This window comes from Crocodylus porosus, unplaced genomic scaffold, assembly GCF_001723895.1.
Source record: "Crocodylus porosus isolate Cpor-Errol unplaced genomic scaffold, CroPor_comp1, whole genome shotgun sequence".
In the NCBI taxonomy this organism is placed as follows: Eukaryota; Metazoa; Chordata; order Crocodylia; family Crocodylidae; genus Crocodylus; species Crocodylus porosus.
Window position 1 is genome coordinate 10,529,415 of NW_017728928.1, and position 14,020 is coordinate 10,543,434.

Here is a 14,020-nt window from a genome sequence, read left to right on the forward strand (position 1 = left end):
AGACCATTTCAGGCTGGACATAAGGAAGAACTTCTTCACTGTCCGAGCCCCCAAGGCCTGCTCTAAGTTGTCACGGCAGGGACTCTCTTGTTCTCAGGTGTCTGCATAGACCTACTGCAGCAATGCCCTGACCTCTAACTGGGACCCTTATGTGCCATTCAAACAAACATTCATTATAAAATGATCTCCCCTTCACTGTATTCAAAGAAACGGACTTCTTGTTGACTAGAAGGCCAACGAGTACGAGAGCCAGACTGTGCTTCCTGATTCTGACGCAGTCAATTAGCAGTTTTCTCCTAGTCCCTTAAAAAAAAACGAAAAAAAACTCTTGACTTTGTGCCCCAGTACCCATACGAGAGCCCCTGATAAGTACATTTAATAAGTGTTTTAAAACCATGAGGGAGCACTGCGTTTCACAGAAGCAACTTTGACCATCCTCAGAGACTGTCATTGGCATTTGGGACTCATTTGCTTCAAGGGTCTACAATTTTTCTGGGAAAATGGATCATAGTGTCACATGATCCACGTGCCACTTTGATCCACGTGCCCAGTGATGGCAGGGCCAGCCAAAGTGCCCAGCTATTTTTGCAGGCTCACTTAGCCCCGTGCTCCTTAGCTGTTAAGTTGCCCATTGAAAACATTCAAGCATGCTGAACCGCATGCCCCATCAACTGCGCAGGGGCAGGTGCTGCATCGGAAACATCCTGCTTCCCCGTTTGAAGAAACCCCCTGGTCACTGTGGACCAAGCAGAGGGTGGGGTGGGGCAATCTTTTCATGGAGCCTCAAAAAGCAAGAGATCAGCTGGAACCACTGGCTGTCACAGCAACGTGGGGTTGGCGGTGGTAGCCGTGGTGGTCTAAGGACATAGGCAGAAAAGGTTCTTTGGGTAGATGGGATATCTTTTATTAGACCAACTAAATAGTTGGAAAAATTGTTTCTTTGCAAGCTTTTGGGCACAAGCGCCCTTCTTCAGGCATAGGGAGAGTCTGTTATACCAATATGAAATTGAGATGCCCCCACTTTCTCTTCCTGAAGAGTCTCACATGAACAAGTCTCGTGTTCCTACACCTGGACACATACCAGCAACATGAGACCCATGCCCACACCTTGAATACTATGCCCCGTTCTGAATCTCACTCCTAGAAAAAAATATAGGAGAACTAGAGAGGGGACAGAGAAGGGCAACAAGGATGATTAGAGGTATGGAGGGGTTTCCAGATGAGGAGAGACTAAGGAAGCTAGGCCTGTTCAGCTGAGAAAAGAGATCCTTGAGGGGGAGCACAATAAGGCTCTACAAAATACTAAATAGCAAAGAGACAGTAAATTGGGATTATGGACTCTCTCTCACCATACAAGAATTAGGGGTCACTAGGAGGCTGCAAGTTTAAAACTCACAAAAAGTTCTCTTTCATCCACTGAGTCATGAAAGGGTGCAAGAGGCAAGGATGTCGGGGTGATCTCTGTTGTTAGACCCATCACGGCTACGATGTCACTCTTACGCTACCATAATTAGTGCAGAGCTCATTGCCAAAAGAGATGGAGGAAACTGAAGGCTCAGCCAGGTTCACTGCTTGGAGGAAAGGGACAGCGGTGGCTGATGAGCATGGCAGTGAGGGGCGCCGTCTCTGCACCAGGACTTCCTATACCTGAAATTGCTGGAGGCTACAAGGAGGAGAGGGGCAGTGGGGGAAAAAGCCCTGGTCACTCTCCCTTTCAGCATCCACTGTCTGCCCCCACGTGACGCAGGAGACCGGGCACGGTGGACCTATGGCCCGACCCGTTCAATGGCAGTTCTCATATGAGGCTCCGCTGCAAGCCAGTGCAGCGCTGCTTGCAGCGGGAAGCTCTCTGCCCACGTCCTGGCAGCAATGATGCCAATGCCCCAGGCTGCACCCCCAAGCCCTGCCGGGACCCTCTGCCCCCCCCCCCCCTTAGCAGAGCCCCACAACAGGGCCCGAGCCCCCTTCCTACCCGGCGGGGTTTTGGTGCGAGGGTCCTTCTTGCTCGCCTTGCTGATGGTGTCAGACACGGAGACGATGGACGGGACCTTGCGGGCAAGTCGAGCCTCCTTCTTCAGGGCCTGTAGTGACGGTTGCATCCTGCCCAGCGCAGGCAAGCAGGCAGGCTGGCGCTACCCGTCTCCATGGAAACCCCTCCGTCTCTAGCAACACAGCCTCTGGGCGCCGGGAGAGGCGAGTTCCAGGACTGCTGCACGGCCGTCCCGGGGAGGCGGCTCACCGCCGGCCCCGGGCAGCTGAGATGTAACCAGGGCACCGAGAGGCGCCGTGCCCGCCAGTGCCAGGGGCTGCCAACCCCCTCCCCAAAAGCCTGCCCCTGCACCAACAGGCCTGCTCAGCTCGCAATGCAGCACTGGGTCCTGGGAGAGGCCCTCTCCCAGCTCCACTCGCCACTCTGCTCTCAAGCAGATCTTGGGCCTAGAGCAAGCACTGCTTGCAGACTTGTCATCTCTTCCGAACATGCCTCATTGCCCTGGTCGGAAAGATGCGCTCGGGTCATGCCAAAGCACGGCATGAGGGGACCACTGCCTGGCCGGGCTGCACCCCGCGTTAGGGAGACCAGCTAGAAGTCCCGAGAGCTGATCGGCCTTGCTTCCCTTTCTAGAGCAGTCCTTGATGGCACAAGAGCACAGCCTGCTCATGCTCACTAAGATCCCTTCCTAGCCCCCGATCTCCCTCTGCACAACCACAGAAGTAGAGGACGGCCACTGCTCCAGGCTGAGGGACTAAGGAGACAGAAAGCGTCATCCAAGCAAAATGACGGGCCAGCCATTTCATTCATTCCTAGCATCCTCCTCCGCTGTTTGTCTTGTCCTTCTGATTTCCTCCCTCGCTGCCTTTTTGAAACCCCGTATCACAAGTTTGCTGGATGAAAGCTTTGCATGTTTCCTTCCAGCATGGTTAGCCGCCAAAATGACAAGTGCTTTCATTTGCTGCTCTTGTCACAGCGGTTGTGTCTTGCAGCTCTAAAGAGGCACGAGGCGGAGGCAGGGAAGCAATCTGATCGCAGAGTGATCTTGGCAGGTGCTGATCATGTGTCGTGGAGGGTCCAAGGCTAATTAGCTTGATTGCAGTGCTCCTAGGAGCAGGCATCACGTCTGTCAGGCTGGAGGGCGAACCTGGAGTCCAGCATCTTGCACATGAAGTTAGTAACTGAAAAATGCTGAGAAACCCACGTGATGGAGCTTAGCTCATTAAACAGTACCCCTGACGCCAGCGACTTCCCTGCTCCAAACCTGGCCTCAGCCCAGCGAGGTCTGATGCTGTCAGACCGAGTTAACTGCATTTGAAAAGAGCAAGTGCTACGGAGGCGCTCCGGATGGAAACGCCTTCAGGGTATCGGGAGCTTCTACAAGGCCAGTGCCCCGTGGACACGGGAGCATTTCCTGTCCACCTGGATGATGCTGATGAGGCACGAACACAGAAGCAGCCACAGTACAGAAAACCAGCTACAACCCCCCATTGCATTCAAGAGCAGATTTGGACGGTGGCTGGAGGCCACCTCCTTCCAAGTGCCCATGTGCAACGGACTGCACGAAAGAACTGCTGAGGTGGCTACCCCCTTTCCACCCTGGGAGGAACGCTGCCAGGGGGCCATGCCGGATGCCCCTGCAAGCACTTGTATTAGCAAACAGACAGGGCAGGTCGAGGCCAAGGCAAGTCCTAGCAAGAAGCTTGCGGCTCACACCACAGACATCTGCTTCGTGCTAGGCACCCACCAGCCTGGAGAAGAGCTGCTTTAGCAGCTTGCTTGAAGCCTGAAGGCCACGGCTATTTTGAATGAAGCGGACAGCATCCACTTCTGGTTTGAGCTTAGTGGTGCAGGCCAGGGTGACTGTGCTCCCAATGTGCATTTGTCAGACACTGGGGGGGTTCCTCTCATCTGCCCCAGCCAGCACTGATAAATACGATGAGATACTGGCACCGACATTCATTTTTCTTCCAATTCTGATCCCTCCATCACTCAGGAGCCCCAAATGACACCAAGACTGCCTTCAGGAGACCCCCAACTTTCTTATCGCCATTGTCTCAATGCACCTCAGTGAAGAGGAGGCCTTTTCAATCTTGCATCTCCCTATACATAAAGCTTCCCATTGCCGCGGACACAGACCACTGAGGCTACTTCTCTACAACTCACTGAGGACTTTTGCACCCCCTCCTAAAGTCCCCAAAAACACAGAGCTGGGGTTTTCCTGGATTCTGCTAAAAAGGGAGAAGGGTGATTTTTAGTGGCAGAACCGAGAGGAATTCCCAGATATTCACCTAAAAAATGTCTCACTGGCTCAGGCTAGCAACCTGACACACTAAGGCACACGGGTGCATGCAGGGCTGGAAGCGGGTGGCTAAGCTGGGCCAATCTCATCTTAGCCCGCTAGACAGATTTACGAAACCTCGCCCTGACATGAGCTCTCCTCTTCCCAGCACAACCCTATTACATGCATTGGACCCTTTCTGAATGACCCCCAGCTATTCCCAGAACGGCACACAGCCACTACCAGAAGGCACGGGGGACTCTTATCAAGGTTGATGAAAATATCCCTGTCTCCAACTGGGACCAAGGAGGAGGAGAACATGAGTCACGTTTCCTCAGCCCTGGGGAAATTTAATCATGCATTTCACCTGGATGGCAGGTAAACATGCCAGTCCTTCAGGAAGTAGAAATGGTGGCCCTTCCTAATTACTGGGGATGGGCCAGTGTTGTTGTTTTAACTCACGTGAAATTACTAGTTATTAGTCAGTAATTCTTGATACAATCAGGATCTGGCAATGAGGGAAAATTGAGCTTCACTGCATGCCATTCAGCTGTCTTATTTCCCCCATATTTGTGAGACTGTGCTCATCTTATGTGCTTTTTTTCCCCTGGGCCTCTCTGAGCTGCCTGAGTATTATTACCTGCAAATGATGTAAATACAGATATGGGGAGAATGAAGTATGGTGAGGTTGTGTGTACAAAAGGACCTCTCAGCTTGCGGTTTTCTCTACCCAACAGGCAACTCTGCCTTGTGCAATAACTGCAATGAAGTAGAACGTACCTGGTTGATAGCCAATAAAGTAATAGCCCTAAAGCTGCTTTCCATATGCCATTGATTTGGAGTTATGCCTGGTTGACACTGGATTAAGCAAAAGGAAAGACCCACACTCCTGGGGTATTTCAGTCCCTGAGCATCTCCTCTAAAGGACTATCTTGTCCTCTTCAAACCTTTGTTATAATAGAAAAAAAAAAAAAAGAAAAAGAAAATCATTGCCATCCATGTGAGCCCTTCTGCTGATTTGGATGGACTCTAGCCCAGGCCCTGGATGGGAATTCAGACCAGTCAGACATTAATAGGAATTTCCTGCAGACGTAGGGTAGATGTGAATGTCATCTTGCTGAAAGAAACTATGATGCTTTTACAGCAGACATTAGTCATCCAGTGAGACAAGCACCATGCTTGGTTCAAAGGGATACAACTCAAATGTTTAAGTAGCCTGCATTAGCTGTAGACTTCCTTTGTATTTGTTTCTTCTTGAAGGCTCCAGAAGAAAGGTCTTCCCTCTTTCTCCAGCTTTTCCCCACTAATTTTGGCCCATGGCCCACTGTGACTGGTGCCCAAAGCCAGTGGAGCAATGTAAGCATCACCAAAGGCACAATTTGGCCATTGGCACAGTGTGCTGGTTCTCAACCTTTTCAGACTCAAGGCACTCCTCCTAACTTAAGGTCCCTCTATAACTACTGTGAATTAAGCAGTACCCAATTTTAAAAACCTCACTCAATTACTGCAGCATTTACCTCCTTGGAAAGGGCCAAACTATGGTGGTGCAAAAGCATCCAGGCAGGGAGAGCCTGGACCTGCTCTTATCTGTTCATGTCCTCACACTTCTCTTATCTCCTCCAAGTTTACCATACCCTTCAAAGGATCTCAAGACACCTTGGTTAAGAATCACTCTCCTTTCCTCATGTAGCCAAATGGAGCTGCATTTGGAAAATTTTGTTCTTGCTTTCCCCAGTCATAATGAAGATGAAGGGAACATACCTGATTTTGCTGATGTTTTGGTTTATTCTCCTATAGCCTAAAGATCCCACCAGACCTTCTTGGCCCCTTTAGAACTCAGCAAGATAAAGACACCTTTTGGTGTTGAGTCTGAATGAGTCAAAGGCCAAGAGACAAGATCAACAAGCCACGATGTCTACTTATGAGGAAAGGAGTTTGATTTTGCCTAACTCTACACCAATGAGTAACAAGCAGCTGTTGACCACTGATTATACATTTCCTTTTGCCCACCTTTGTCCCATCATGTCTCCTAATGCTGTAAAAGCTTCTCAAGGCAGGGATCACCGCTGGCTATGTGTATGTACAGCCCCTAGCACTATGGGCCCTAAACTGGGAGATGCAGGTGCCACGCATCAGTGTAATATCAAATTAAGACATGTTTGGGGCTTTGTTTTGGTTCGATCAGTCAGAAATAGACTTTTAGTCACTCCAAGTAGGGAACAGTAGCCCTGGTATCACAGCTGAAGCTGGAAAAAAAGAAGTGCACTGGTTACTGAAATGCAGATCTGTATTTAGCAATGCAAAACATTTACAACTGTCCTGGCCCATGGTTTACTCATACAGTGACACAGGAGAGGACCTCAGCTCACATGAATGCACTTGCAAGCAGAGATCATTACTCATTAGCCATAACAATGAAGGTGTCAGACCCAGGCTGAAGTCCTTGAGTGTCTCCAATGTTACTAATTAATATTCTAACTGCAGCTTGTGCAACGCGATTTGTGGGCCAATCTCATGTTGACATCACTCAATACACCAGGCAACCTCTTGCTGTTGCACTGCAGGACTCTCGTCTTTGGGTCGCATGGTCCAACCTCCCCACCCCTGCTGTCAGTAACTCACCTTCTCCTCCCCAAGGCTGATGCCATCCTACCCTGCAACATGAAGGGGAGGTACGTGTAAGCTGTGGAAACTTTTCATGGGACGCTACAACTACTGCTCCTTCTGTCCGTCTCTGCTACGACACAGTGATGGAGCTAACGTGAGAATCCCAGCTTCCCAAATCTCTCCATCCAAAGCAGATGTTAAGACCCTAGGCCAGGCATCAGCTACTTCTCACTGCTGAATGGCTGAAGCTTTCACTCACAGCTGTTCCCCTCCCACTACGAAATCATGCAGAGCCCTCATGGTTAAAGACTCTCTGCAACATCCAGAACCTGCTCTGCACTGCACTTGCACTGTGCTTTCTGCTGCCCTCTTCACATTCAGGGAGCTCATAACAAAAACAAAACAAAACAAAAAACCCCCAACTGTTCAGCAAAACAATTCAGGTGAAGATCTTAAGTGATTATTGTCCAATTGAACAACTGTCACCAGGGCTTGAAAGCTGTTATCTACACTGGACTCCAAATATTGATTTTAGAGCTAAACTGTAATTACTGTTTCAGAAGCAAATGCAGCCCAAGCTCTCAGACCCACAGAAGTACCCCTTTGTGCTGAAGAAGCTTGTCTAAAAAAACAAAACAAAACAAAAAAAAACTCCCAGAAGCATGCAATTAGTCCAATAAAAGACAGTACACCCCAAAATATCCTTGCCTCCAGCATAATTCCATAGACTATCATAGCTACCCCACCACTCCATCGCTACCAAGACCAGATTAATATCAAGAACAACTTGCTGGTTAAAATGTCAAGATAACTTTGGACTCATTAAATTTCACAATCCAAGTGACTGGTTACAGCTGCACATAACAAGGGGCTGCATGAGCAAGTCACTCCATGTTGGATGCACACCTGAAGAAGCTCCCAATAGCTGTTCCTTCACAAAGCGTGGAAGGGCAGCCCAGCTCCTGTATAGTAGTATCAGCCCTCACTTTGGTTTCAAAAGGGAAGGGAAGTGATCTTACAGAAGTCAGGGAGAAGCTATGTGATCCAGTAGATATTGCACTGAGCTGGTCTGCTGGACTCAGCCGATGTTGGGCCTATCTGCCCCTTTACCCAGGCATGGCATGTTGGCAGACTGGAGTACCCTGCCCAAGCTCTATATTCTGTGGATTATAGACGTGGATGGCAAGCACTCTGCTGGTAAAAGTGGACAGAGCCCCCCACCCCGATGTGGTCAGTGCAGCAGTGAATCCCCTGGGAAGGTGACCAATACCCATATGCAGTCTGCATGGTAAAGAATGGGGGCTTCACAATGTGCACGCCTTGGAGGTAGGGTCTGCCTCTTCCCAGCTCTCCGGGGTAGTGGGAGATGGGTCTCTGCAATTCCCGCCACCTGCCTGCGGCTCTAGCACTCAGGGCAGCAAGAACAATAAAAGGAGATGAGTTATAGACACCGAGTCCTGCTTCTGAACTGGGCTGGAGGTATCAACACTGGAGTCCCAAGGCCAAGCATATTGAAAGTCTTGCCAGCAAACCCTTCACTCACTCCGGTATAACAGAGCAAAGGGAAAGTCTGATCCAAACAAAGAAACCCAGCAGTCACAGAGCTAACCCCAGGCAGGGAGCGAGATATCCCCTTTTGGGGGGTGATCCCCTTTCTGGGGAGCTATGGGTGCAAAGTCCCTCTAAGGAGTTTTGCTCAGGCAGGATTTGTGCTGTCCCTTACTGCTCTCTGCTGGAATGAGCAGACTGCAGGCTGCCTGCATAGTGCAGGACCTCCCTTCCTCATGTTTTTGTAATTGCAGAAGCCAATGCTTGATTTCCCTTTGCATTCGTTCTAAAGCTAAAATGTACTTCACCCATTTTATTCTCCATAGCACTTAGCACACAGGGTGCTTGGAAAGCAAAAAACTGGTGTCTTTTCTGCTCTGCATAGGTGCAACTTCTCCCAGAGGGGCCCTTACCCTGAGATCCAGCATGGTAACAGATCTCCAGATACTTAGGGATTAAGTGCTCCCTCTAAAATGCTTTTCAGATTGGAGGCAAGATCTATCCATGTTCCAGTTCCCCCTCATGGATTCTGTCTGCTTGGGGTTGTCTGCATGTGCCGAGACAAACCCTTGCCTCCTCTGGCAGGGACTTATCAGGTAGGAGATACCCTGTCTGCCCAGGTCTGCTGGAGCTGGTTGAGAAGAGTTGGTAGCAGAGAATCCAGCACAGCCAAACCCCTCCAAGAGCATCTTAGTCCCCTGAGGAGAAAGCAGGACATGGATCAGTCTCACCGACCAGTAAACAAAAGCCCCTCTATGCACACTCACGCTCTCCAGGCTGTGTCTCACCTGTGGTCCAAAAGCAGCAAGCCCTGGTCCTCCAGCTCCTTCACTTCCTCTGAGGCTCCAAATGCATCCCACAGGCTCAGGCTGGGAGCAAACTGCAGCCAGTGCTGGGGGGCAGAACAAAGAGAAGCCCACTAAATGCGGGGTTAGTTTCATCGGAGGGTAGGAAGAAAGCCTCCCTCGAGACCTGGGGCCTCCCTGAGCTAGTTCCCCTTCTGCAGAGTCAGGCACAGCCTGGAGATGGGTGCAGCAGGCAGCAGAGCCGGACACAGGCATGGGCGAACCAGGTGGCTGCCCGGGGGCCCAGACAGAAGTGGGGCCTGAAAAATGGTAATATTTTTTCCCCCCGTTGTCTGATTATCATCTCTGGTGAAGCAGGGCCGATACTACAAGTTCACCGAGGGCTGCCAGGATTCTAGGTAGGGGACTGGCAGGCAAGCTCAGGATGAAGAGAGAGCAACCAGCTACATACATAACTACTCATTTCAGTAGCCGACCTGTTTGCACCTCTAGCAGCTGGCTCCAGAAGAGCAGCACATGGTCTATGGTGCTGAGCTATGCCCATTAAAAAGAGAGGAGGCAGGATAAAAAGCCCCTTAGGCTTCCACAGCCTGCAGTCCTGGGAAGTGTCTGCATGGTCCACTGAGTAATACACCTACCCCAATGGACCAGAACTGAACAGTCAGTGAAGTCTGAACTCCCCTACTCCCCTCCCAGCCCCCAAAGTCAAGGTGGCACCAAGGCTGGATGGCACCAGACAAGGTCCCTACATACTAGACTGGTGTACTGCCCAGGCAGACCCTGCTGTGCCAGGCAGCAGGGATGTATTACCAAGTATACTCTTATTTCAGGAAGCTACTAAACAAAGATGCCCTCTCAAGATCTTAGGATACCTCATGACAACGCTTAGAGGAAAGGATGGCTCAGGAATCCCGACAAGCAAACAATGTCTATCAAGAGCCCCAATAAAACTGGCTGCTCCATGCCAAATCCTTCTCTGTGCAGTGATTAACTACCGGGAAGCCACTCCCCTGCCATGAGATCCACACTCACAAACCTTGCTCTCCTGCCCCAGCCTCTGAACAGGCTGCTGCAGCGGAGATGTGTCTCTCACCTGGTGCGCAATCCCAACATCCGTGCGGAGCCCCAGAGCCAAGATCTCCTCCAGCCTACAACAGAGGGAGATGCTGGGTGACTATGCAGCCTCTAGAGGGCTCCTGCATGCGAGGCTGAAGGTGCAGCAAGGCCTAGAAGTACCAGAGCACAACAGGGGAAGCTTCATGAGCTCGAGCTTGCAGAAGCATCTTAGCATCAAGCTCTGCAGTTGTAGCTCAGCCATGGTCACTTGCCCTGGAACGTCCCCCTCTAGAGGAGTCAGATGCTGCCCCGGCAAGAGGCCACTTTATCCTGCCCAATACTCACACATCCAGTGGGTTCTGTGCAACCCGCTTCCTGGTCCCGTGTCCCCAGGCCAGCACCTCCTTCATCCAGTTGTCCGGCTCCAGGGTCTGTATCCGGGCCTCCCGAAGGCTCGCACCACTTCCTCGGGGCACAAACCTCCCGTGGGCTCCTGGCACAGAGACAGGCCTTCCTGCAGCATAGCTCCCTCCCTCCCAGAGCTCGTCACACTCATGCTTCTCCTTGCCACACTCCTGTCTCGTGTGTTAGATCCACGGGGCTGAGAGGGAGTGGGATATGAAGCCCTGCAGAGAAGATCACCACCCATGGCACCCAGACAGTCAATGCTGGCAGCGAACTCAGCTAGGGGGAAAGAAGCAGGGACAGACTCCCTCACGGCAGCTCCCGGCAGAGGCGAATGGGGATCCCATTAGCCAGGCTGCCTCCCAGCCCTGTGCATCCCCACCGTGGTAATACCCCAGGCCTCCTGACTTCCTAGCAGATGAACTCACCTGGCCCAATCCCAATGTACTGGCTGCCCTGCCAATAGGACAGGTTGTGGGTGCTGAGTGCGCCCTGCAGGAGAAGATGGTACAGGGTAAGCCACAGAAAGTGACAGTGTCTCTTTGGACCGCAGCCCAGAAGGAGCTCACACCCTCCCAGCAGTCACAGAAGCCCCCAGCTTGGCTACCCCCCCCCAGGCAGAGCACCCAGCCGGGCCTGCCAAGGGCCGGGACTCACGTTCCTGGCAAAGTTGGAGACCTCGTACTGCCGGAAGCCCGCATCCTGCAGCATCCGCCGTGCTACTTCGTACATCTCAGCCAGCATGTCCTGCTCGGGCGTAGGCAGGGCACCCTGCTGCACCAGCTTGAAGAGGGAGGTGCCCCGCTCCAGCGTAAGCTGGTACAGAGACACGTGGTCGTCGCACAGCTGAAGCAGGCGCTCCAACCCCCTGGCCCATGAGGCAACGCTCTGGCCCGGGAGGCCAAAGATGAGGTCGATGGACGTACGTCCTGGAAACAGTTTCTTGGCCTCTTCCAGGGTCCTCAAAGCCTCATCCGCCGTGTGGTCCCGCCCGAGGAGCTGGAGCTCCGCATCGTCCACCGACTGCAGGGAACAGAGGCCTGGTGAGACCGCGCCAGCCACGCAGGAGAAAGGGGGCTCTGGGCAGGGATGAGAAGGGCACCAGAGCACGGGCAGAGCGCGAGGATGGAGGGAGATCAGGTGAGGGGGGCAGGCAGATGCACCCTCTCACCTGGATGCCAATAGAGAGGCGATTGACACCGGCTGCCCGGAAGCCCGCCAGCCGCGAGGCCCCGGCCGAGGTGGGGTTGGCTTCCAGAGTGACCTCCGCGTCTGCCGCCAAGCGAGCGCACTGGGAAACGGTCTCCAGCACCGCCGCGATGGTGAGCGGGCTGGCCAGGCTTGGCGTCCCCCCGCCAAAAAACACGGAGCTGATCCTGCTGGGAAGAGGCCCCGAGCCCCACAGCGCGCACGTGTTGCTGCCAGAGCGCCTCGCGCCCCACTCCGCACCCCAGGGACCCGGGCTGCCCAGGACAAAGCACACGAGAGCGTCCCTCTCCCGTACCCTATCCTCACCCTCTGGGGGCTGCACCCACCTCTGGACTTGGCTCAGCTGGATCAGGGTCTGGGCTTCCCGGGCGAGGCAGCGTCGCACCACTGCCTCATCGAGGCCCCGGGGGATGTACTTGTTGAAGTTGCAGTAGCTGCAGCGTTTGAGGCAGTAGGGCCACTACGGGACACGGGAAGGAGACAGCCCTCTTGGCAGGCAGCACGTGACAGCGCAGCCCTCGGAGAGGGGGGAAGGCAGCCAGGCGCATGCGCCCGGGAAGCAGGCTCCCCACAGGCAACGGGGGAGCGCGGCCGTCGGAGCGGGAATGGGGCTCCGAGACCGCGTGGGTGTGCCGGGGGGCGGGCCACCGACTCCGGGGTGAGCTCGGGCGAGCCGCCGGCCCTCTGGGCCTCGGCCTCCCTGCCCGCCTCAGCGTTGCCGACTCTCACGACTTCGCCTGCTGTCGTGAAGAGGCCGCGCTTCGGGAATACGACAACCGTAGCGCTTTCCGTTGCAGACGTTTATAGTTATAGATCCAGTGAAAAGAAGCGGCGAAGGTTTCCGCCATTCCCGAAGCGCAGACGTCAGGGACGTGAGGGGATCGCGGAGCCCAGCCCCCGCCCGGGGGCAGGAAGGCAGCTGGGGCCCAAGGAAGCGTCCGAGCGATTGGCGGAAGAACAAAGCCGCAACACCCCGCCATCCGCCCAAAGGCTGGGGCGAGACCCTCCGCGCCCCCGAGCACGGCGCCCCTTGCCAGGGGGCAGCACGCGTGCGGGGCAAGTGTGCCCGGGGCGGGCGTGCAAGCACTCACGTGGGCGTACAGCGCCGCGGCCAGGCCGCGCCGCGCCGCCATGCCTGGGCGGGGGCGGGGCCGGGGCCGGCACCTCCCATTCCGCAGACGGGCAAGCGGGGGCCTGGCCGCGCCCTCAACCCGGAGCCGCGCGTGCGCAGTGCAACCTTGTGTCACCTCGCCCGGCTCTGGCTCTGGAGCCGCTCATTTTTTATGGACCTTGCAGGGGGGCTGGGGCGAGCCAGCAAACTGCGTGACAATTAGGCATGGACCTGTTAATTAATTACTGTGCACGTGTGGCCAGTCTAAATATGATGAACCAGCTACTTGCCATACGCAGGGCTCCGGCCCAGTTCAAAACTGCCTTCTTCTTTGCAGCCCCTGGCAGCGGAGGATGATTGGTGGTAGTGGTCTTTGGGGGGGATGTTCAAAATACAACGGGAAAGCAACCAGCTATAAAGCTGTTACAAGTCTTCAAGCACTAACCCTGTAGCCAGCTGGCTCTTTTTAGAGCGGGATGGCCTTTTTATGGAGTGAGCATTACTTTGCACATGCAGCCCAGGCTGCATTTATTGTACAATTCACCAGTGAACGGTGTGAGCATTACTTTGCACATATGGCTGGTCCAAATTTATTGCACCATGAACCAGTCAATGTTGTAATATAGGAGCCCTGCCCCATGTTCAAATAGCAACCAGCTATAAAGCTGTAACAAGTCTTCAAGCACTAATTCTGCAGCTGGTCAGCTCTTTGCGTGGTGGGATGGAGGTTTTTATCTCCTGAGAATTACCTTGCACATGTGTCCAGTCACATGCAGAGTAATTATCATGCCACGAAAAAGCTCATCCAGCTCTACAAAGAACCAGTCAGCTACAGTGCTAGTGCTTGAAAATGTGTTACAACTCTACAGCTGGTTTCCACCCAGCTTTAATGTGAATGTGTGGCAGGGCCTTATTAGAGTAGGAGGGCTAGAAAGGACCTCCACAGCTCATCTAGTCCAACCCCCTGCTTGAAGCAGGGTCATCCCTATCCCAACAAAACAACACGC

General features: G+C 53.3%; 2 protein-coding genes across 2 annotated transcripts in view; both read right to left on the reverse strand.

The window, feature by feature from the left end:
- The window catches only part of MYCBPAP (MYCBP associated protein), a 16,198-nt gene extending 13,964 nt beyond the window's left edge, over window positions 1-2,234 (reverse strand). The window contains exon 1 of the mRNA XM_019542486.1: window positions 1,973-2,234. Coding sequence (XP_019398031.1) covers window positions 1,973-2,099 — 127 coding nt within the window. The 5' untranslated portion in view covers window positions 2,100-2,234. The remainder of the gene's footprint in view (window positions 1-1,972) is intronic.
- A 3,129-nt stretch (window positions 2,235-5,363) lies between these two features.
- RSAD1 (radical S-adenosyl methionine domain containing 1) lies at window positions 5,364-13,035 on the reverse strand. The gene is made up of 9 exons (XM_019542806.1): window positions 12,994-13,035; window positions 12,229-12,362; window positions 11,865-12,069; window positions 11,351-11,716; window positions 11,122-11,185; window positions 10,634-10,781; window positions 10,326-10,380; window positions 9,215-9,318; window positions 5,364-9,124 (listed from the first exon to the last, which is right to left on the reverse strand). Exons 1-9 carry the CDS (start codon window positions 13,033-13,035, stop codon window positions 9,019-9,021), a joined length of 1,224 nt encoding a protein of 407 aa, XP_019398351.1. The 3' UTR covers window positions 5,364-9,018.
- Window positions 13,036-14,020: the final 985 nt, after the last annotated feature.